The following is a 23,611-nucleotide window of genomic DNA, read 5'->3' as shown; positions in this document are numbered from 1 at the left end:
TATATATATATATAATAAAGTGTAAAATAATAACTTAAAAAAGCACTTTTTTCTTTTCAGATTTAGTACTCAATTTGCTAAATGCTTCTGATGAAAACACAAAAATGGAAGCTTTCAAGGCTTTGGAGGAAGGATTAGTGAATATCAAAAATATTGCAAACAATTTCAAGCAACATATAAAAATGGATAAGTCTTGAGAGGAATTATACAAACGGCTGTATGATACAAATGATGTAATATAGTCTAGAACCATATTATTTGTTATATGCCAATTAATTATATGCCAATTGTACTTTATAATAAAACTGAAAGGATATGTTAACAATTAAAAAAATCAAACTTTATTGTGTGTGTGTGTGTGTGTGTGTGTGTGTGTGTACATACATACAATAATTAGGATGCTTTCTGTGATATTCGATAAATGTATATTTGCTTCTTATTATGAATTCTTCCAATTGGATAATCTTCCATTTGGATATCTTTTATTTAAAGTGCGTTCGGGAAGACACTATTTGTCATTCTTTATTTTTTCTATTTAATGACACAAATCAACACAAGTATTATTGTCCTTGTTATTCATTAAAGTTGTCGAGAAACATAAAATGTATCAATTTGTATTAGTATGAATGGAAAGCATCCTCTATCTCTATCTTTATTTAGCGTTTATTAGGCATGAAACAAGAATAAACTGATTCGAAGCGCTAAAAGCATCTTCCTGAAAACATATTTTTACTGATATACAAGTTGATACAAATGTCATTCTATTTTTTTTTTGCTATTTCGTGAGTAATAAAGACAGAACAACTATTGTGTGTCACCAAATAGAAAATATTCCTCATCTTCTTAATAATATTAAAATTTTTTCCACTTTTACAGTCAGCTCAATACAACTATAAATGCCCACAACGATGGACTACTTATATATCAGGTATGAGAAAAAGTTCGTGGTGTTTTCCCCATTAGATATAACTTTTTCCCACGCCTAATATGTACATACCTAATTTAAAAAAAATGCTTGACTGCTGTTCTTATATACACATAAATACATCACAAATGCAGTATTTGTAATAAATAACAGGTTACAAAGTCGCCAATATTCGTGTGAATCCAACGCACACCGGTACTACAGTCTGTCCAATACCCCAAAACAATGCATATAAAGGTGGCATTTGATAGCCAGATGCTCTATATACAAAGGCAACTGCCGCTGAACTGACGACACCCGATGTCAGTGGCAATAGTACACCCATTATTATGATAAGCAATGGGAAAAATCTGTGGATATATGTAACATTGTGAATTGACTGTTTTACAGATAGACTATAACTTACATACTTGCCGTATTTGTGCTGTCGCAAAGTAGCAAAACAAATTGCACCAGCAATCGTATGTACAAATATCGAGGAAAACAGGGCCCAGAGAAATATTTGATACCACATCTCTGAAAAATAGACATTGATTTGAACCAAAAAAGAATTTAAGTAGGATAATTTTGATATCTACTACGGTGAGTTTTTTTATTACAAAAATGATTAATTTTTCATTATTTGACAGATAGAAAAACAGATCGAGGATTATGAGCTATACATAATTAGAATTTTGTCACAGATGAGTCTATCAATTGAATTAATTGTGCTAATTAAGGATGATTTCCACTTGATAATACAAGTATTGTACTGCCTTTGTACTGCTGTTTCCCCTTTAGGAGATACACAGTCAACACAAACACTGTCCATATATTCATTAAATAACAGATAGGATGATTTGTGCTGATTTGTGTCACTAAATGAAAAATATCTACAGTGAATTATTTCTTTACATTACCCTTCTTATTGTCTTCTTATTTAATGTTATAAATACAAGTGAAATTATTACTGTGTGTGTGTGTGTGTGTGTGTGTGTGTGTGTGTGTGTATGTGTGTGTGTGTGTATTTGTATAATTGTTTACCTGCAAACGATGTTAAAGGCATATAGAATACACTGCCAGAATTCATGTTTCGCAACGTCATTTGCGGTCGCAGTAAATTGATATCCGTCTGTGTATCCATTTGCTCATTGAGAAAGAAAGTGATAAATTTATATGATCTGCCCTCTTCACAAATCCTTTGTTAATTATTTGCTTTTTTCTGCATCAGTTCTTTTGGCAGTCGCCTTAGCAAAGAGTTACATCGTTAGGATAGTTATTACTCCAGAATTACCAACAGCTAGGATTCAATTGCAATAATAAGAAGAAAAGAACGATGGCGATGATAATCGCGCAAATAAACATTCATTTTCGAAATACAAGAAAGCTGTAAAATTCATACGTCAATGGGGAAAATGCCATTACTTTCAATAAAGCTGGAAACCAGTCAGAGACAACTATAGCGTACGAGTTGGTATTGAATCATTTCTTGCGTAAACAAGGAAAGTAATTTCAGTACCAACAGAGAAAAACTTGAGAGAGGATATAACGGCCTAAAACTAAGGGGTCGATTGTGGATTTTGAAAGGAGATGAAAATTACAAAAGTGAGCAAAAATTACTAGGTATTAACCAATTAAATTATGAATACTCTAGTGAATTTGTTTACTTTTGTAATTTTTCACAATTGACCTCCTCATTTCAAGATATACAGGGTGTATTTCGAACCGGGTTAGCTTAGCTCATTTTTTCTTAGATGTTAGCAGTTCCGTAATTAAACCGAACCCGTCGGTTATCATAACTCGTAACCAATAGAAGCCAATAGCTGAGTTTGACGGCCGATGGGTTCGGAACACTTCTCGGTTTAGTTACGGAACTGCCAACACCTAAGGGAAAAAATAAACTAAGCAAATCCGGTTCGGAATACACTCACAATCAACTCCTAGATAACTGCAAAATGCTTCGCGCACTACTGCCCCCTAACAAAGTCGATGCAAACTATACAGTAAAGTCCACTTTTCTGAGAATATATATACGTCCACTTTTCAAAACTGCTGATGATAAATCGATTCCAATGGACGTACGAAAAGTGGTTCTTTGTCAGGGGATAGTATTATAAGGCAGTATTTTACAGGGTATCAATCATGAAACTTTTTTCCTAGGATGAAAAGTAAAAGTGAAAAAATTTCTCCATTAACTTTAATGGTTAAAATTTTCACTTTACATTTTCCATCTTAGGGAGATAAAGTTTCATGATTAATACTCAGATTTTGATATTCATTTTGGTATTCATAAGCTAATTGGTGTTGATGAAACTGATCCATAGGTCTAGTTTACATCGTGCACTTGATACGGTAACTTTCTATTGAATGATCTTAATTTCGGCGATACACGTGAACATATATATGATATATCCATTTAATTAATTATTGTGATGCACTAATTTAGTACATCATTCTTTGAATACATCGCTAAAATTAAAATAATTAAATAGAAATTTACTAGTTAACATGTGCATCAAGTGCATGATATAAACTAGGCAATTGTTGATTCTTACTAGGTGTGTTTGGCATTGCAAATCGAAGGCGTCCGTAAAAAGTGAGCAAATTTACTAGGGAATTGATTCTGTATCTTGAAACGAGATGAAAGTCATAAAAGTGAGCGAATTTATTAGAATACTGATAATTTCATTGGTCAACAAGAGGTTGATTCTGTATTTCTGTATTTTCAAATAAGTTGAAAATTACAAAAGTGAACAAATTTAAGGTAAATTACACCTAATAAATTCGTTCATTTTTATAATTTTCACCTTGGAATCGATTCTGCATCTTGTAAAATAATATAAAAGATAAAAATTACAAAAATGAATGAATTTACTAGAATACTGAAAATTTCATTGGTCAACACCTAGTAAATTTGCTCACTTGTAATTTTCATCTTGTTTGAAGATACAGAATCGACTCCCTCGTTTCAAGATACAAAATCGATTCCCAGCTCTATAGCGTTTGGAATTAATTCTTGATACTCGGATTGCTCGAAAATCATGTGATCAAGCTCACTATCTGCTAATTCGCATCTCAGATTTACATTGCCGAATGAATCTATTTAAGACTGTCTTATACTCGTATTCATAGTCAGGCATTGTATTTAAGGCTTCCTTAAATTTATCTTTAGATGCTCTACGAATTATTTCATTGGCTGCTGAACATCTAAAGATAAATTTAAGGAAGCCTTAAGTACAAGGTAAAGTCTGACTATGAATACAAGCATTAGATATTATTTAAAACAGTTTTAAAGTAAAAACGAATTATAAATATCGTCCCATGTTTTTTTCGCGTTTCACAGTTGATAGCCTTCTATGAACAGTCTATAAATGGAGAGGGCAGAGATGTATTAAAGGGAGCGTTTTATACTGATTATAACCGTATGCCGTAATATAAAAATTGACTAATCACAGTCAAGTATTCCCCTTTCATTCGACGGTAGGAAGAAAATACTCGAAGGTGATTCGTCAATTTCTACAGATTACGCCATACGGCATATTTCGTTACGGCCAATATAAACGCTTCCTATTTCCTTATATGTATGAAAAGGCCGGTTAGGTTGTATCAACGTATGAACTATATGAAGTGGTATGAAAACAATATGGCGTATTCTGTGAACATTTCCGTGGAAGCGCCGATTGAGAATCAAATACAGGAAATTACTTACGATGGCCAAGAAATTTATCAAGCGTATGTAAACAACTTTTGTTGTCAACAGAGAGAATATATTGAGATTGCTCGATTAATGAAATTATCGTCTAATGTTAAATACATCTTATGTTTTATAATTAACCTTAGTTTTGTCAAAGGGGATAAGATTTAATATCAGTTTATATTATTAATTATGCTGCAGACCTCTTACTTTATCGGAGAACTTGGCAAAAATTGCTCAAAAGATTGACTTTAGTAAAACGAATGGTGAAGAGGTAAAAAAGGAACAGTTGGAAGGTAATGAGAAGAATGAAGAAGATACAAAGGATCCTGCTTCATTTCAATCCTCTTTATGGCCGTGGGACAGCGTTAGAAACAAATTAAGGTTTGTCATGATTTTCTTGTGTGTGTCTAAGAAGCTGTTAATATTATGTATGCATGTATGTATACTTATATGTGTATGTATCAGGTGTATAAGCTTAAATCCGTTTTTTTAGTCAGAAAAACACATTTTTTTTCCTAGGAAGCAAAAACAAATTTATTCAAAGTACTTGCCCCTGCTAACTATACATTTTTCCCATCTTTCGGACAATTTATGTATACCATGCCAAAAAAATTCCTCATCTTTCGAGGCAAACCAATCATCAAGCCATTTTCGGACCTCTTCTTAAGGATCGAAGTACTGCTCAGTGAGCACGTGGCCCATCGACAAAAACAGGTGATAGTCAGAAGGTGCCAGGTCTAGTGAATAAGCGGGATGGGGAGCACTTCCCAGTTGAGTGTCTCCAAGTAGTTTTGGACCATTGTTGACGTGTACGATGATGCGTTGTCGTGGAGGAAAATCAGCTTGTCTTTTCTGATAATGCGGCCTTTTTTCACGCAGAACACGGTGTAATTTGATCAGTTGTTGGTAGTAGTGGTGAGCATTAACAGTTTCATCAGGTTTTAACAGCTCGTAATAGATGACATCCTCCTGATTCCACCAAATGCACAGCATCGTCTTCCGTCCGAAGCGATTTGGTCTTGAGGAAGATGTTGATGATTGGGCGGGATCAACCCAAGATTTCTTGCGTTTAGGATTCTGAAAATAGATCCACTTTTGCCTGTCACAATCCGATGCAGGACTTTCTTTTTTGGCAAGCAGAATTTAGCATGTGTTTTGGCGTCGCTCCATCTGCCTATCGTTCAGTTCATGCGGCACCCATTTTCCGATCTTTTGAACCTTCCCCATGGCATGTAGCCGCATGGAAATGGCTGCTTGAGAAACACCCAATTGCTCGGCAAACATTTTTTGCGATTGGGTATCATCCTCGTCCAAAAGAGTCTGCAATTGACAGTCCTCAACCTTCCTGAGCCGGCTTTTTCACGCTTCTTGTCTCAGGTCAAAATTGTCGTTATTGAACTGGCGAAACCAATCTCTGCACGTTGTTTCCGATAAAGCATTGTTGCCATAGGCCTCCACAAGCATTTGATGCGATTTGGCAGCCGATTTCTTCAAATTGAAAAAGAAAAGCAAAGCTTCCCGCATATGTTTTTTTTTTTTAGCAAAAATCTAGACATGATTACGAAAGAAAAAATTTATGTTATTGCTGATGATGAGAAAAAATGTATGAAATTGCTGATGATGTGCATTGGTTAATGTTGACAGATGTCAAACATGTAAAAGAAAGTGTGTTATGTGCAGGGTAGCTTTGTACGCTCACTAATGCCACCTATGAGCAAACAGCGGATTTAAGCTTATACACCTGGTATGTACATATGTGTATATATGTATGTATTATAAATGTTTAAGTTAAGTTTGTAATAATAATTTTAATAATTAGAAACAAAAATACAAATAAAGAATACAAATTGAATTTCATTGGTTTTGTAGAAATGCCTTGACGGAAGTTTGTGTATTGGCTGATGTACTTGCAATAGCAAAGGAAAGAAATTATATGGTATTAGATCCAACATCTCATGAATCAGCAGATGTAAAACCTATGATACAAGTATATGCTAGAAAAAAGGCATTAGCAGGTGCAGCGTCAGTTCTTATGATGGGCACTGAGAGACTGCGAAATTGTCAGGCTGAATTAGCTAGAACCAGATCTACCCCTGACTTTCATATCGAGTTATTAAGATTACGGCAAAACTGGCGTTTAAAGAAAGTATCAAACTCTATCATTGGCGATCTCAGTTATCGAACTGGTTTGTTTTATTATATTTTTATTTATTTGAAATATGCTTTGTATGTCTTATATTTTATTGTTTTGTCTTTAATATTTCTGTTTACTATAAATCATATCTATGTTATTTATTAGCTGGCTCGAAGTATACACAAACGGGCATGTTTGAAGTTACCAAAGCTGAAGAAGAAGAAAAAAGTAATAATAGCCCACCAGCCTCCCCTAATACTGGTAGCATGTCAGGACAATCTCATGGACCCTCAAATTCAAAAGCATCCGCTTTGCGGGTAACCATACCCAGCGAGTTACAAGGTGTTGCATACATCGAAGTATTATGCCAGAAAGGTAATATAAATTAAAGAAAACTTAAAGAAAATTCATGTGTGTGTGTGTGTTTTTGTGTGTGTGTGTGTGTGTGTGTGTGTGTGTGTGTGTTGTGAAGAAAGATATATATAATATTAAATACAAATGAGTAAATGTACGTTTGTTTAGATCAAGAAGATTTGTGCAGTGCAAACATAAGCTTGCTTAATAGCAGTGCAAATAATTCAAATACCGATATGCATTGGCAGCAAAAGTTGGAGGCTGCACAGAATGTTTTGTTTTGCAAGGAATTGTTTAGTCAATTAGCACGAGAGGCTGTGCATTTACGCGCGCCTATACCTCACATGGTTGTCGGAAATCAGATAATGGCCACGGTATGTATTTTGTAAATGGAAATTAAGAGTTTTCTTCTATAGTTTTTATTCTTTACTTCAGACTGAAACACAGACAAACACTCACCATAATATATATACATAGTGTGTCAGACCATCCGCAAGAGCCGGCATGTACATACTGTTTATGGAAAACTGAATCGTAAAGTCCTCTACCATTTTGCAATGGTCGCAACAATCGCAAATTAACGAGATATTAATTTCTAAAAATTGCGGAATAAGCGGATAAAATCACGATAAGACGACATTAATTAAGATATCTTTCAAAGTTCTTTATGAAATATCTCCAAGATATTTCTTAAAGAACGCCTAAAGTTGTTTTATCGATTTTAGATATTCTGCTTATTGAGTAATTAAAAAAAAAATTGCAAAAATTACAAAATGGTAGAAAACTTTTTGATTTGATTTTTCATAAACAGAGTACATACCGGCTCTTAATGGGTGATCTGGATCATTCTGTATAAAGAAAAATTTGTTTTTTTCTTTAATGTTTACACCAGGTACTTCCAGGAATTCAGTTAATAATTGGCCTATGCCATAGCACAGGCAATGATAAAAAACCTACAGTTCCACCACCACACAAAACCGATCACGATCATGTATTAGAGCACTCTTTGCATCAACTGTTGCGTGAAGTACATTACAATAATAGTAATCATCCATTTCCTCATCCTGCTTCGGGACCTCTTGGGCCTAGTAAACGCAGATACGTAGCCGGCCCTACCGCCGCCGACAGATACGAGCTTTTAGAAATGACAAAGAGTCAAACGCTTTTAGAACAAATTATCCAACAAGCACAACATTTTTTCATGCGATTGCGTACAGAATATGTATTAGACACGATAGCGAAAGAAGTAAAAGATCCGCTTATCGTTTCACATTGGAATGCGTTGAATTCGCCGACGCAATCCTGCGTCAAAATAAATATCCTAACACATGGATATGACAGCGTATGTCGGACATCGATGGTCGTTCACGTCGGTGAAAAGTCATTGAAATGTGTGTGTCGCGACGGTAGAGTCATGCACATGAGTTACGAGCCTCAGGAACTGAGAGATCTAATTTTTTGTCAGGTCAGTTTTTCTTTTATCAACATTTGTAAAAAAGAAAAAAAAAATGTTAACTCGTGTGATTAAAAAATGTCAAATTCAAGATATAAAACATTCTTTTATTATAATCGGTAAAATGGTATCACAATATTTGTTTCTTATACGCAGATTTATCAGCATCAAATAAGCGCGGTACAAGCTCTAGCCAAATGTATGGGCTGGCAGTTCTTAGCAAACAGCTCGCACCTCGGCCTAGGTTCAGTGGAGCCTTTGGGAAACGCCAGTAGTTGTATTCTAGCTTCGCCAATTGGCGATAGGTATTTTATTGTTCAAACTTATAACACAAAAGAAAAAATGTACGCCTGTCTATTATTCACACATCATTTAATATGTTTGTAGAATGATTGCTGTGCGATGTGAACCGCAAACGGGCGTGCAAGTTGCCATCGCACATTCTCCCCGAAAGGATTTCTTTCCTGGTCAACTTGTTCGAGAAAGGAAATGGGAGAATCTGGGGGGTTCTTTCAAAGAAGTTAGATGGGACAAAATGGAAGGGAAGAATTTTCTCAACAAAATGGAGCTACTTATGGCTTCTTTAACAAGTTCTTAAGTGTTGCAAATTACTTGTCAAACTTTCGTATATTTGTTTGTTTGTGGGACTGAAAAGATTCTCTATATTTTTCTATACCTTAAATTTTTGCTTAGCAGCGTAGAATGAAATTGTTATTGCCCGCACAATCAATTTAGAGTAACAAAAAAATAAAATGAATTTTTTGTTCCAAGTTTATTATATGCAAGACGCATTTTTATTTCGTGCATGTGTGATCGAATAATAAATGGGGTGAAATAATGCGAAAGAGAAAATTAAGTTTAAGGTTAAGTTGAAAAAATACAGGAAATCTCCTCTGTCCCGTTGAGAAAAATATATAAAAATTCGACTGTATTAGCAACCAGAGTATATATTATGGAATTATTCGAAACGAATTCCGATTGGAATTATTTAATTATTTCCTAGATTTCTATTGTGTTTTCTAGGAAAGATGAAATAATTCCGATCAGAATCTATTCCGACTTATTACATGATAGATGCTCGGAATGCAATTTTATAAAATAGAATCGATAATTTTGTTTTTTAAAATAGTTCAATTTTCCAGAAAAATACAAATCAATTTATTAATATGGTTTTGGATTTTATCTGGAAACAAGGAATTTTGTATCATTATCTTCAGTAGTTATTACAGATTTTTACTTATATTGAGATTTATAGTTGATTGTGATTTAGCATATATTATTTTAATTATGTCTATTATTGAAGATATACCGTACCATATTGGCACGGTGACCATATGTCCTTTATTGTAAAGAACAATTCTTTATTTTACGTGGCTGTTCTTTAGATTTGTTTTTTCAAAATTCAATCTTGTCCTTTATTTTCCAATGTTATCCTGTACTGTTCTTTATTTTAACATTACGGGAAATTCTTCTCTAACTAGCATTCCAATGTCTAATATTATAGAAAATATTTTACAGTTTCACGCATATAAATTTGTCTTTGTTAATTGTACTTCTTGTATTTTTTAAATTAAATTTATTCAAACTAGAGTTGTTCTCATTTTTTATTATTTCAGATCAAGGGTTTGTTTCAATATAGTCGAACCAGTTTCAAACTATCAGAAAACTGCATGCTATCTCAATTTGACTATACAGTGCAATAAAATTTTAATAATTTAATTTTAATAATTTAATGCATAAATTCTTCTATTATAAAAATAGTCACAAACAAGTTTGAAAACAAAGCCCTGAAATTTTTAGATTTATCCTTTGTCTTCTTTAAGAAAATATGGTCATCGTACATATTGGTAAAATGATGAATAATTCAAATACGTGGAATATATAAATTCAAAACTTTAGCGCATTTAAAAAATTTTGTAAGAAAAGAATTACAAATAATTCATTATAAATTTATCTTTATAGTGATAACTAATTGCATAACTGGAGTTATTATTATTGTATATGGAACGGTGGTATATATAATTTTACATCTAAACAGCGATAACAATAATTTATACAATTAGTATTTTACAAAAATTGTTTTCATTTCAATCTCGTATGAAATGCAATATGATCTGAATATAATAAACGATTGCGAGATGTGTGATAAATAAAAATTAAATTAATTGAATGCCAAGATAATCGTCACAGTAATTACCTTAAATGTAATCGTCGATAGATTTCCTTTTCTTTTTGCATAGTTGAAAAAAGTAATGACAATTTCTTGAACTTCATTTTTTTCTTTGTTACACCTAGTCAAGGAATCCATATTTAAGGCGCACAAATATACATCTGATTTGATACAATAATAATACAATAATAATTATAAATTATAAACGCATACTTATACACATACACACGCACCGGACGCATACATTTTAGATTTTTTCTTCCTTTTTATAATTTCTCGTTTTCTTTTTGTAGTCATATTAAATTGACGTTGAAAAATGTCAAAAAATTATACTTTTCTTTCCTGCACTATATGACGAAATAAATGAACGCCATCACTCTTAGCCATTATTTTGCATTTGGTATATATAATAATATGGACTGATCAAATATATCGAAAAAACTTTCTTTTATTATCCTGCATATACAACTTAACGTATAAGTATTGTGGCTCTTATAAGGTGAAAAACTAGATCTTATGATAGACGAGCTATTTTTATTATGAATCGAAAAACGAATCTTTCACTTAATAAATTTATATTATCACACATTATATTATTATAACATGAAAAAAAGTTGATTTTATTTCAATATGTAATGCAAGAAAGAAAATTCATGACTCCTTGTTTCTGATATCACAATTCAACATAGCTGCAATGAAAAATCAACAGATTTAGGATATTAGCTTTAAGATATAAAGGAATAATACATACTTGGACGTTATCTGAATCAAAATTGGATTATTAAGAGATTATTTTGTTTCTGCTTCATACAATTATTTCGATTAAGGGACGGACTAGCAGCTCGATTAAAATATCTAGTGCTAGAATCTTTTACAAGGAAAATAATTGAGACTTTCACATCCATAGATGCTTTGAAAAATATTAGTTTCAAAACATGTCGTATACTATTTGTATCTCTCGATCAATTTGGTCAACATACAGATATATCGTACATTGTTGAATTCATCGAGTACATTTTGTCATACAAAATTAATGATGTTGCATACTCGGTAATGCTTAATAATCTACTTAATAATCTGAATGGAGAAAAAAAAAATATCCTGCACATTAAACCTTTCTCTACATATAATATAATATACTATACTATAATATAATATAATATAATATAATAGAGCAACGAAATACAATTTTCTTATGAGCTCTCAACACGAAGCCATTACATAAGCTTTAAACCTCAAGTCGTAAGAAACTGATCAATTATAGTCGATTATTCTTTTGACATTTGACTACGACATATCAATTTCTTACGGTACAAAACTTCAAGCTTAAGAAACAACTTATCGCAGAATATGCGTTAGAGATTGACATCTAAGGGGAAAAAATGTTTGTCATTATGATATTAAATTCACATCAGAGATGAACTTGCCAACTATGAACATTTTATTAAGTAAGTAACCTTTGTAAGCGCTCTCAGTTTCTTTGGAAACAGAGAATTAAAGATTGCGTCCGTCCACCAACGATCCTGAACGCAAGTATAGTTGTTATTACCAGTACTATATAAGCAGATAATAAACTGGCTGCATACACTTGATAACGATTGAGCAATGTCATACATGAGACAACCAGATGTGATCCAACTACCCAGATAATCTGTCCCCAATTCTTCTTGTCTAAGGCATAGAAGAAGATGACGCCCCAGAATGTATGCAGGAGAATGAAACACAGAGTGATAGCAGCTGATATTATAAAGAAGTATTCGGAACCCTGACGGAGTCCCATGGTACCAGGTCCCACTGCGTCAGCCAGGACATTGACTAAAGCAAAGGCACCACTCATGAAGCCAAAACCCAAGCCACAAACGTAAGCAAATACATGTCTACTGTCAGCCACATGTGTCGTCGTGACCTTTTCCAAGCCTCTTTCAGCTTTACGCAGCACCCAATACAAGAGATACCTTAAAGAGATAAAAACTTGTTAATACACTATGGTGTAGATTAACATAAATGTAACATCAAATTAGATTGCAGTAGGGAGACTGGATTACCTGAAACCTTCCTGGAACAATACAGAAAAGACCAGACCAAACGCGAGATGTTCTTGTAGTGGAACGACAGCGTACCAAAGCACCGATGATAACAGCAAGGATATCAGCCAAAAAAAAGCACTGACAATCAATATAATTATTCTGATAGGCTCGGCAGCGATGGTGAACATAAACATGGCTAGTGGCGGACCAAAAGCCAGACAGGCGCAACCAAAGAAATCCATCACGGTCATTTTCTTTTCGAATGGTCGCGACGTGGAGTCGCGATTTCCCTTCCTCTTTTCTTCTTTCCCTTATCGTTTTGTGTCGGCCGGCGCTAGCAAACGTTAAACTCTCTTACAAGATCCCTTCCAAGCCTCTTTATGGACCAGACACTGTCTGATCCTATCGGGCGCATTTATCTTCTCAGTATAGGGCGCGATCAGATACTTGACAAATAATCGTGTCGGTCTGTTTTCTTATCGAAGATACAAATGGTCAAATACATTGGAATCAATCGCCGAGTCACTCGTGTAACAACTTGACAACTTGTATAATTCTGTGTCTATTTTCTATTCTTGCATGAGGTTATCGACAGCAACGCTGAATGCAGAAAATCTGCAGAATATCGTCATTTGATCGATATCTCGGATGTGAATGAAATCGATATATCGAATATATACTATAAAAGGTGGTGCTGCATCCTACTAATGTCATCTACAGCTGTTGGCTATTTGATGCTTCGAAGCATTTTTTGATTGGTCAATTAGTAAAATTCTTTCTTCCGATTGGTTAATTAAAAGCTTCGAAGCATTTGTAATGATTTATAGCGCCAAGTGAGCCGCACAATCTACAATAGCAGCTGCGTTCAGCGAAAAAAGGAGCTTTACAACAGTTAAGTAAAATTCATCAATATGATTGGCCTTGTTCTTACTTTCTCACTCGACTTAAATGTATAAACCAGACATATTCAAATGATTATTCAAGATTGAAGTTTGCCCAATCAAAACAATAGGAGGTGAAATTCCTTTTTTCTTAAAATCCCTATCTCTTCCATTGTGTCATGTTTGTAGAATCGTTATTCGATCGCTTAATTTCCATCAAGGATTTAAATTTAAATTTTCGGATCAGAATGTAAGAATCAACCAACTACAGTCAAGCATTCCCCTGTTACAAATTCTCTAGTCGAACGACAGGGGAATGCTCGACTGTAGTTGGTTGGTTCTTGTATTTTGATCCGGATTAAACCCTCGGAAACTAGACCACTGTCGCTATTTGTCGCTATCGTCGCTGTGATGCTAGTACTGCTAGTGCAGGGTGCAGTGAGTGCAAGTGCAGGTCGTTATCCGTTGTTGGCGACCATTGGGTTGATTGGGCCGATTGGGCATTGGCCGCATTGGGGCCATTGGGCGATTTGGCGCCCGTCGTTGTGTCTGGTTTGATCGTGTCAGTCATTCGTACGAGTAACGAGTGACGAGTCGGTAATCGTAGATAGTCGGGTATATGCGTTGATACGCGTATCGAGAGTACCGTCGAGTGGATCTCACAGCGAGGAAGCCGCTGGGATCACGTGATCGCTGATATACATTGTGTCGTAGATATGGCTGACAAGGAAGAAACTGAGAAGACCATCGCCGAGGACTTGGTTGTCACCAAGTATAAAATGGCCGGCGAGATCGTGAACCGTAAGGAAACGGTGGCGCGTGTTCGCGCGGGGGTCCGCGCGGTCGCAAGCGAGCGTTCAGCGCGCGCGCCCGCCCGTCTTATCTCAGCTTATTTTGGCTACGCGGGCCATACGGGCCATATGGGCCATATGGAATGTGGGCTGGTGGCATGTCGATGCCAGAGCCGGGCCCGACCATGTGCTAGATTCGTCCTACATCCTCGGCATTACCCGCTCGCGACTGCGCTTTCCCCTAAGCTGTATCGTTCACCGACCTCGATACACTCTCGACATATTTGATACACACGTATAATTAATCGATCGTTGACATCAGTCGATCGCTAGCAGAAAAGCAAAATTTCCAATTCGTCCTCTCTCTGTTCTAATCTCTCCTTTCCCACATGTCAAACAATAAAAAGTTAATTATTTCCTCCTTGTTGACAAAGTATTAAGTTAATTTATGGTCAAGTTGATTTCGGAGCTTGACTCCAAATTCATCCTTTCCAATCATTTGCATGCTTCCTCCTAAAATAATTTCACTTGTTTAAGATAAGCTTACTTTTTTTTTTTTAAGTTGAAGCAGATCATGATTGTTTATTTCTTTGGTTTAATTAATTAACTTTTTCAAGTTTTCGTCAAAAAAGTCAATTCATTTTGACTCGTAATTAAGCTGTACTTGTGTAATATACCTATTACATATTTGTGTATTTTTCAGGTGTATTAAAGCAAGTTCTAAACAAATGCATTGCTGGAGCTTCTGTAAGGGAAATATGTGAGTTTGGTGACAAAATACTCACAGAAGAAACTAGTAAAGTCTTCAAAAAAGAGAAAGAACTTAAAAAGGGGATTGCTTTTCCAACATGCATATCAGTCAACAATTGTATTTGCCATTTCTCTCCTATTGCTAGTGAACCTGACCTGATTCTCAAAGATGAAGATATGGTTAAAGTGTAAGTTTCTCTCTATGGTAATTGCTTCTTTACAATTATCTACGATTTCTATTTTCTATCGTTTTAAACATTGAATAATTCATTGTTGATTCTTCTCAGAAATTGATTTACATTAGCATTTCCATGATTAATAACAATTCGAATAATTCTGACATTTCACTTTTCACAAAATTAATATAATTAATGAAATTGTGTATTTTTACAGTGATCTTGGAGCACATGTTGATGGTTTTATAGCTGTAGTAGCACATACCATTGTTATAGGATCTTTAGAGAAAAAAGTCACTGGCAAAAAAGCGGATGTAGTTTTAGCTGCGCACTATGCTTCTCAAGCTGCATTAAGGCTTTTGAAACCAGGTACCGAGGTAAGATTGAATATTTGTGTGCTATCATTTTCTTTTTTTTTTTTGTTTTTTTTTTTTAATTAAATAGTTGGAAAAAATAAAATTTTGATGCTTAATTATGTTTTTCAGACTTACACAATAACAGGCACTGTGGAGAAAATATGTGATGCCTATAAATGTAAGCCGATCGAAGGTATGCTAAGTCATCAGTTAAAACAATTCAAGATCGATGGAGAGAAAACAATAATTCAGAATCCAAACGATGCGCAAAAGAAGGAACATGAAAAGTATACTCTCGAGACTCACGAGGTATATTTAAAGTGATATAAAAATTAAAATAGTATCGAAATTTGAAATATAAGAAGAAGAGGAGCATTATAAAAGAGGCTTAATTATGCTTATTTAATTTCAGGTTTATGCAATGGATGTATTAGTGAGTACAGGTGAAGGAGTAGGAAGGGAACAGGATACTCGAGTTACGATATACAAGAAGACAGAGGAGACATATCAGCTTAAACTGAAGGCGTCTCGCATGTTTTATTCAGAAGTCTCTCACAAACATGGTCTCATGCCTTTCAATTTACGTACCTTCGAAGATGAGAAAAAAGCAAAAATGGCTGTTGTTGAATGTGTAAATCATAGATTGATCGAGCCGTTCCAAGTAAGACTATCATTTATACTATGTTTTATTTATTTATTAGTTCCCGTGTAGCAAGCATAATAAAATTTTCAAACATTATACATTTTCACACAGGTGTTGTATGAAAAACCAAACGAGTACGCGGCACAATTTAAATTTACGGTACTTTTGATGCCTAATGGACCTCACAAAATTACAGGAATTCCTTTTGACCTTGATATGTATCAGTCTGACTGTGTTGTAGACGATCCTGAATTGAAGGTATATAGAACGTTCAATTAAGAAAAATATAATAGCTTTACAACTGCCATTTTACTGTTATAATTTATAAATGATTTGATAAATTTATCAATGATTTATTTATTAATTGAAAATTTTAGACCCTTTTGTATTCTTCGGCAAATCCGAAATCTGCGAAAAAGAAGAAAAAGAAGGCTGAGAAAGCTGTAGGAGACGTTGCCGTGGAAGTCGATGCTAAGGCCTAACATTGTTATTTTAAGACGTATCACGAAGGCGTCGTGCACTACTCCGATACTTTTTATTTAGTAATCTAAACCAGCAAAGGCTGGACACTTTCAAAATACGGATCAATCAGCATAGTTATACTTTCATCCGGACATTGCATAAGTTACAACACTATGTCTTGCATAGCTACGTCCCTACATGAATTATCGGCAATTGTCTGGTGCACATTTATATATATTTTATTCACTCGAGGAAAGTGTCGAGTTTTTTTGCTGTTGTATCGAAAAAATTAAACTTTATCACATGCATTATGCTACAACTTTATCAGCGCTTAAGTTTTTGTACCAGATTATCTTTTATTGGATTATGGTATTATTATTATTATACAAATTGATGATTATTCATATGATCATTATTTGCAATTGTATATTGCGTTTCAATCTTTGAACTAACATTTCGTACATAACAATCTTGTGTGATCGTTTTCTGTGAAACATTTAGATTGGAAGAGATCGTATAGATTCAAAATACAACATATTAAAAAACGATAAAATTATATAGAGTACATCTATTCAATTTATATGCATTATTATTTTAGACTATCACAAAATTTAATTTTATAAACATAGGCGAGTTGTATATTATAACTCTCGAATGTTTCCGTAAAATACGATTCCCTTTCATGTTTATTGCTGGTTTTGCGCAATTTTGTATCCAGCTGTACCATAATGTTCAATTTCAAATTGTACAATTGGAGGAATGTCCATTTTTTGGACATTGCATAAACAATGAAATGCCAATGATTTTTTGAGTGTTTCGTTGCGAAAATACCCCCGACCGACAAAAAATAAAAATAAATTATTATATAAGTCTTTTCTACTCTGCGCAAATTATGAATTGTGCGCGGAGTACAAATTGTTAGTAGCAACTGGAAATGCATATTTAATATTGAATGAAAGTTTATTTGAGCGAAAGATATACTTTCTCAAGAAAATATATTCTTGAGAATATTGACTTGCCGACTTGCTACAAGCCGTAAATTATAAAAATTAATATTATGTAATAATAGTTTTATATAAGAGGGATAGATAAAAATGTATCTGTGTTATAGATATTTTTTCTACTCGAGTTGTGCATACGTCGAATGTTACAAAGTGTGCTTGTATAACAAAAGATCATTGTGCACTGTCCATCATTTGCCTGTACATCTTTTTATAATTGCAATCGTGTTCAAAACAAAACAAAATTATACTGACAATGTATATTTAGAAAGATACTTGATATTTTTTCTGATATTTTCAAAATAGACTTCTAATTCATTTAAAACTAAATAATTTTTATATACACACGTATACATATACAGTATGTATACAGTGTAACGAAATAAATGTATGAAATTTTTTGCAAACGAGGGCTGTGCACAAAATTCATACGCAGTATAAAATTTAACTCAGTGATGTGAAAAACGAAAAAAAAAAAAATTGTTATAAAAATGCTTGACGAGATAAGTTGACAAGTATAAATTTTGACACATACATATATATGTCATGAATTATTATATTCCATTTCTCTTTCTTTCTCTCTCTCTCTCTCTCTCTCTCTCTCTCTCTCTCTCTCTCTCTTTCTCTCTCTCAATGCAGTTAAGTATGTGTAATTTGCAAAGCATTACATATTTGTAGAAAAGCAAAAGAAAAAAACAATTTTATGAATTTGAATTTATAATTATACATATCATATTTTATAAATTATCCCTTGTTAACATAATTTTGCTATGACATGATCTCTGATCAGAATGCGAGACGATGTAAGTACAGAAATATAGAATAGTATTTAAGTCGTGTATTTATTATTTAAATATTAAGTTAATTTATGACTAAAGCCGGCGGCACACGATGCCTGTTTTTCTGCTGGATTGTTAGCTGAATTAGAATCTTGCTACCGTATTGGCTGCGGTGCTTGCAGTTAGTGCCAGTTAGTATCAGCATTGGAGCCAATACAGTGACAAGATTGTAATTCAGCAATCCAGCAAGAAAATAAGCATCGTATACCAGCTTTATAGATTGTGATGTTTTTTTTTATTACACTATATATATGTATTATGTTTCAAAATTATTCATATCGGATGTTCTTTTAACAATGAATTTTTCCAACCAATTTGCTCGATTTTTTCTTGATGTCAAGGAAAGTCATCGTTTATTTTTTAATTTTTTACATTACGTATCTTTGCAATTATATCAGACATATTTAATATTTTCTTAAACTCCGTCTAAAATTAAATGCACAAGATACAATTTTTCATTTATTTGATTTCTTAAAGTTAGTTCGAGAAAAACTTTTCTTTTTCAGTCATTTATAATCATTATAAGAATGATTATGCCTCAAAGTTAAAGAAAACTAGATTAGTCCAAAAATTTATCACTAGAGATATTTCTAAAGAATTTTGAAACACTGTACGTTTTGCGTTAAAAAGAAAAAAAAATACTAAAGCCAGTTACCAAACGTCAATGATGTTGACAACCGCAATAAAATATTGCAGTAATACAAACATATAGAATAACATGCAATCTCGTGTACAAGCAATTTTTATTATACTTTATCATATATTTATTTTTACTTTTCGAATTTGAACAGCAGAAATACACATTATACGAGAAACGGATGCTTGAAAAGTAAATTTTCAGGTAGGTATTACTGACTTGCATTATTGTCCTGTGGAAATTTCAGTTTTAAAGTAATTGTACTTGGAGTCGTAACATCAGCAACGTTTATTTCAGTACCATCTTTTAAACCTAATTCGATCAAAGTCTTGGACAAATTCTCGCGAGTTTTCTCTTCGATGCTCGCTACCATTTGCATGTACAGAGTTTTACATTTGCCGTCTATTATAGCCGTAATAGCAGGACTTTTCATTTGCAAATCTGGCCGCTCACAAAGAAGATCTATTAAATTCTGTAATTTATATTTTGAATCTTCAATTTCAATCTCTCGTGGTATTTGACTACACGCCAAACAATTTATTTTTCTCTCTACTTCGAAAGTGTATGTGTAAACTCCATCCAGATCATTGAGCACCTGAAAGTAAAATATATGTATTTTATTTTACCTTGCCGAGATTGCCATTGCTATAAATACGGGTTTGTGCTTCCGACGAAAAATATAATGCATGAATACCTTAATTTTATTATCAAATGCAAATTAGAAAGATCAAGGACCATGAAGATTAGCATTCAATCAAGACAAAACGAATTAAGATAAAAGTTATCCAACTGATTAAATTCTACACGCACACATACACACGCGCGCGCACGCACATACACATATAGTTTCCAATTTACATAATAATCCTCGATTGTCTCTCTCTCTCTCTCTCTCTCTCTCTCTATATATATATATATATATATATATATATATTCTTTTGCACGCAACATTACTACATTGTTGATTTATTGTGTTATTTACTTAAGGAATGTAATTATTTAATTACCATGTAATTATTTAAGGATGCGCTACAACTGGTTGCAAGTTTGAATGCTTCTGTTGCACAGGCAGCAGCGATAACAGCGTTTGTTGATGCCACTGCTGGTATAATATTTTTAACGACACCCTGTACAAGTCTGTATGTTAAACCCTGTATACCGAATTGTGCTGCTCTATCATTTGACTTTTCATAAATCCAGTTTATATGCTGGGGATCATCCCCATCAATAGCACAGTCAAATGGATTTTCCTTCGGCCATTGAATTACCTTGACGTATTCTATACAATGCTCTGGCAAACGTGGAGTATTGGCTATCGTACATAAAGGATATGTGACCTATGCGAGATACAAGTTTCAAATATAAAATAGACTGTCAACTAGATTATTAATATTGAATCTTGAGAAATGAATAATTGGAGACTGTACTCACTTGTGGTGGATAAAAATCCAAGGTACACTCAATACAAGGACTCATACCAGGTAAAATAACTCGAACATTTCCTTTGAAGCCTTCGGTTCCACCATCGATCATAGGTATCACGCTGGCTTGATCTAATTCACCATTTTCATAAACAAGTAAAGACATTAACATAGCATTGAGCCATCTCCTTGCAACAATTGAATCTAATCCACAGATAACCATGTGGAACTGTTGGAAGAAGGCCTCACTTTTAGTTTGTATCTCACAATTGTGTGGAATCACATTACATCCAGGAATTCTAATGTTAATGTACTTTGCAGCTACCTCTGCCTTATAACATCCAATGTCCTTATGACGAAATAGAAACTGTCTATAATATTAAATAATAAAGCATACAAACAAAATTGCTTTAAATAAACTTTTAATAAAATATTTATTCAAATAATCTTTTGCATAAGTCCTGTCATTATTTTTGTTATAGGTTCAAGGAAGAGAATCCTATCTTGATGATATCTGTTACTAATCTTTACAAATTAGATTACATAGCATCACCAGAATATATTAGGTGTAGTAAAAAGAAATCCATTATTTTTCCATTCAATTTCATGCAAAAATAATGGATTTCTTTTTACTACACCTAATATATATATATGTATGTGTGTGTGTGTGTATAAATCTTTTGTAACCTCACCTACCGATTGAGGTTAGACAACTCGATTGTGTCCATGTCGATTACATGAAGATGTCTGAATCCCATCAGAGCAAGATTCTTAAGCAGCTCGCATCCCAGACCGCCGGCACCGACAACGAGTACTTTACAGTGATCCACGAGCATCTGCAGATTTTCAGGAGATGGCTCGAAGTCCGGCCGGCAAAATGGGCCTGATCTCTCCAGCACTTTCCGTAAACTGCTCCATCGCCTCTGCATGTGATCGAAACTCATTATTGTCGCTCGATTGTACGAACTTCGGCCTAGAATCGGAAAAAAGCAAGTTTTATTCGATCCACTTTGATTCGCTCTGGTCCACTCGATGCCGAAGGATCTGAGAAGGATCAAAAAGGATGCTTCATTAATATATTTTCCTTCTTTTTTTTAATATCTCTTTTTTCTTGCCTCTTATAAAATATAATATTGTTTCCCCGTTTTTCACAAGTAGCAAACAAATTGCATATTAAATACTTGCAATTCCTTCGTTGACAGATTCTCTTTCTCGATAACGGCAGTCATAAGCACCAAAGCACAGTCGATTTATAACCTCTATAATCTTTATATTTATTTGCTATTCGATAGGGAATTGCTGTGTTTCTCTAGAGAGTTTTAACCAATGACGCACATATGTGTATCTAGGCACCACCACACAGAAGCTACTAGAAATGGCAGAAACTATGTTGTGTTCAGACTTGAGAGTATGTTTGAAGTGTTTGAACCATGCTGGGGAAAAGAGAAAAAGAAGGAAGAAGGGAAAAGAAGAGAAGGAAAGGTAATGGTGGAAGGACGGGTGAAGGGGGAGGGGAGGGAGAAAAGGACGGTGTTACGGACGGCGGGGCGACCTCTGGGGGGACGGGGACAAGGCGAGGGCCGAAGAGCATCGCACTATGCGTTGCATGCATTGCTTGGGCATTGCTGTCGAATATGGCGTCGAGCTCGGAGCTGCTGGAATATTCGTCCCCGGTGAAGCGTCGTAAGGTCGACGGCGGCAGAGGCCACGGGAGCATCAGCGCAGCTTTGGCGGATCCGCAGCGTGGCGAGACTTCACACGACAGCCCACACGACGATCTCGAAGGTATCGAAATACGCTGGAAAGCCGCGCGATCGCCCGCAAACCACGAAATTCGCGGGTGCCTCGCGCCCAAGATGGCGGCGATTCACCGCCTTTTCGCCAACATCTTCCGCGTCTCTCGTTCGTCAGACGGTTGTCTACGGCCGCCATGACAGTCGTGAACGATCGCGTCGCAATTTCACGTAATTGCATTTTCTCGTTGCGATCGACCAATCGGCCAAGTATATCCCTTCTGAACTGATCTGGCGCAATTAATACATTTTTCTCCTCTACCCTTTTTTCTGCATTTGAATCCCGAGATTTTTCTAGTCTCAATATATTCTTGTGGAATAGTGGGCGTCGATCGATCGTATATTTCTCAGAGTGCTAACTGGTGCTAACGCTCCTCTGCAGTGTTCACAGATGGCGTTCACGGACTTGTTCCTCTTTAGCCGCGCTTTGTACTACATGCGTATACAAATATAGATATACAGAGTGTCCCAAAAATTTTTGCCAATCGCTTTTGTGTAGATAAAGCGGAAATCGATTAAATTGAAATCGAAAAGTCCTCTACCATTTTGCAATTTTTGCAATAATTAACAAAATATTAATTACTAAAAATTGTCAAATAATCTTAAATAATTTTTTATTCAAGTACTATCAACTTTATAGAAAAGCAAGAGACAAAAATTTTTTTAATTAATTTTTTTTTCATAAAATTTTGAGAATTTTTTCAGAATTTTTTCAGAATTTTTTAATACCGTATTTTCTCATGTTGATAAAAATAAGAAAATGTAGTACTAAAAAGTTGTTAAAAAGTTCTGAAAAAATTCTTAAAGTTCTATGAGAAGAATATAAATGATTTTGTCTCTTGCAGTTTTTCTGTAAAATTAATGATACTTGAGTAAAAAATTATTATAATCAAGACCAATGTTTGGTAATTTTTAGTAATTAATATCTTGTTAACTATTGCGAAATTGCATTGGTAGTTTTGATTCAGTTTAGTCTATCTACACTACGTTCTATCTACACAAAAGCGATTGACAAAAACTTTCTGACATTGTGTGTGTGTGTGTGTGGGGCGCGCGCGCGCACACACACCACACCACTTATCCGGCCTCTTCGGTCTGCTGTTTGTCCTGTTGGCAATATTT

General features: G+C 34.4%; 7 protein-coding genes across 11 annotated transcripts in view; 4 read left to right on the top strand and 3 right to left on the bottom strand.

The window, feature by feature from the left end:
• Positions 1–306, top strand: part of LOC108691898 (E3 UFM1-protein ligase 1 homolog) — a 3,926-nt gene extending 3,620 nt beyond the window's left edge. Inside the window, exon 5 of the mRNA XM_018199849.1 lies at positions 61–306. Within this exon, the coding sequence (XP_018055338.1) occupies positions 61–197 (137 nt within the window). The 3' untranslated portion in view covers positions 198–306. The remainder of the gene's footprint in view (positions 1–60) is intronic.
• A 136-nt stretch (positions 307–442) lies between these two features.
• LOC108691930 (transmembrane protein 170A) lies at positions 443–2,375 on the bottom strand. Of its 2 annotated transcripts, none has more exons than XM_018199894.1 (4): positions 2,307–2,375; positions 1,949–2,204; positions 1,336–1,441; positions 443–1,275 (listed from the first exon to the last, which is right to left on the bottom strand). In XM_018199894.1, the coding sequence occupies exons 2-4, from the start codon at positions 2,046–2,048 to the stop codon at positions 1,080–1,082; spliced, it is 402 nt and encodes a 133-aa protein (XP_018055383.1). In that variant the 5' UTR covers positions 2,049–2,204; positions 2,307–2,375; the 3' UTR covers positions 443–1,079. The 2 variants fall into 2 exon arrangements, with proteins under 2 accessions (XP_018055383.1, XP_018055384.1); XM_018199895.1 differs by having other exon boundaries at positions 2,330–2,362.
• Positions 2,376–4,547: 2,172 nt separating this feature from the next.
• On the top strand, positions 4,548–10,270 carry LOC108691901 (mediator of RNA polymerase II transcription subunit 17). The gene is made up of 8 exons (XM_018199853.1): positions 4,548–4,636; positions 4,800–4,982; positions 6,471–6,787; positions 6,901–7,110; positions 7,258–7,463; positions 7,982–8,554; positions 8,699–8,847; positions 8,930–10,270. Exons 1-8 carry the CDS (start codon positions 4,548–4,550, stop codon positions 9,138–9,140), a joined length of 1,938 nt encoding a protein of 645 aa, XP_018055342.1. The 3' UTR covers positions 9,141–10,270.
• A 1,735-nt stretch (positions 10,271–12,005) lies between these two features.
• On the bottom strand, positions 12,006–13,357 carry LOC108691944 (gamma-secretase subunit Aph-1). The gene is made up of 2 exons (XM_018199912.1): positions 12,758–13,357; positions 12,006–12,667 (listed from the first exon to the last, which is right to left on the bottom strand). The coding sequence occupies exons 1-2, from the start codon at positions 12,988–12,990 to the stop codon at positions 12,184–12,186; spliced, it is 717 nt and encodes a 238-aa protein (XP_018055401.1). The 5' UTR covers positions 12,991–13,357; the 3' UTR covers positions 12,006–12,183.
• A 793-nt stretch (positions 13,358–14,150) lies between these two features.
• LOC108691918 (proliferation-associated protein 2G4) lies at positions 14,151–17,134 on the top strand. The gene is made up of 7 exons (XM_018199875.1): positions 14,151–14,421; positions 15,115–15,349; positions 15,555–15,714; positions 15,823–16,002; positions 16,106–16,354; positions 16,448–16,594; positions 16,714–17,134. Exons 1-7 carry the CDS (start codon positions 14,337–14,339, stop codon positions 16,816–16,818), a joined length of 1,161 nt encoding a protein of 386 aa, XP_018055364.1. The 5' UTR covers positions 14,151–14,336; the 3' UTR covers positions 16,819–17,134.
• Positions 17,135–19,370: 2,236 nt separating this feature from the next.
• On the bottom strand, positions 19,371–22,180 carry LOC108692013 (NEDD8-activating enzyme E1 catalytic subunit). 4 transcript variants are annotated; one of them, XM_018200088.1, is made up of 5 exons: positions 21,812–22,180; positions 21,393–21,669; positions 20,707–21,067; positions 20,283–20,612; positions 19,371–19,870 (listed from the first exon to the last, which is right to left on the bottom strand). In XM_018200088.1, the coding sequence occupies exons 2-5, from the start codon at positions 21,638–21,640 to the stop codon at positions 19,487–19,489; spliced, it is 1,323 nt and encodes a 440-aa protein (XP_018055577.1). In that variant the 5' UTR covers positions 21,641–21,669; positions 21,812–22,180; the 3' UTR covers positions 19,371–19,486. The 4 variants fall into 4 exon arrangements, with proteins under 4 accessions (XP_018055577.1, XP_018055580.1, XP_018055578.1 ...); XM_018200091.1 differs by having other exon boundaries at positions 21,878–22,180; XM_018200089.1 differs by having other exon boundaries at positions 21,882–22,180.
• LOC108692012 (NAD-dependent protein deacetylase sirtuin-1) overlaps positions 22,122–23,611 on the top strand; it is a 9,924-nt gene continuing 8,434 nt past the window's right edge. The window contains exon 1 of the mRNA XM_018200086.1: positions 22,122–22,481. Within this exon, the coding sequence (XP_018055575.1) occupies positions 22,127–22,481 (355 nt within the window). The 5' untranslated portion in view covers positions 22,122–22,126. The remainder of the gene's footprint in view (positions 22,482–23,611) is intronic.

This window comes from Atta colombica, unplaced genomic scaffold (genome assembly GCF_001594045.1).
Source record: "Atta colombica isolate Treedump-2 unplaced genomic scaffold, Acol1.0 scaffold55, whole genome shotgun sequence".
Taxonomy (NCBI): Eukaryota; Metazoa; Arthropoda; class Insecta; order Hymenoptera; family Formicidae; genus Atta; species Atta colombica.
This window is presented reverse-complemented; position numbering and strand designations above follow the sequence as displayed.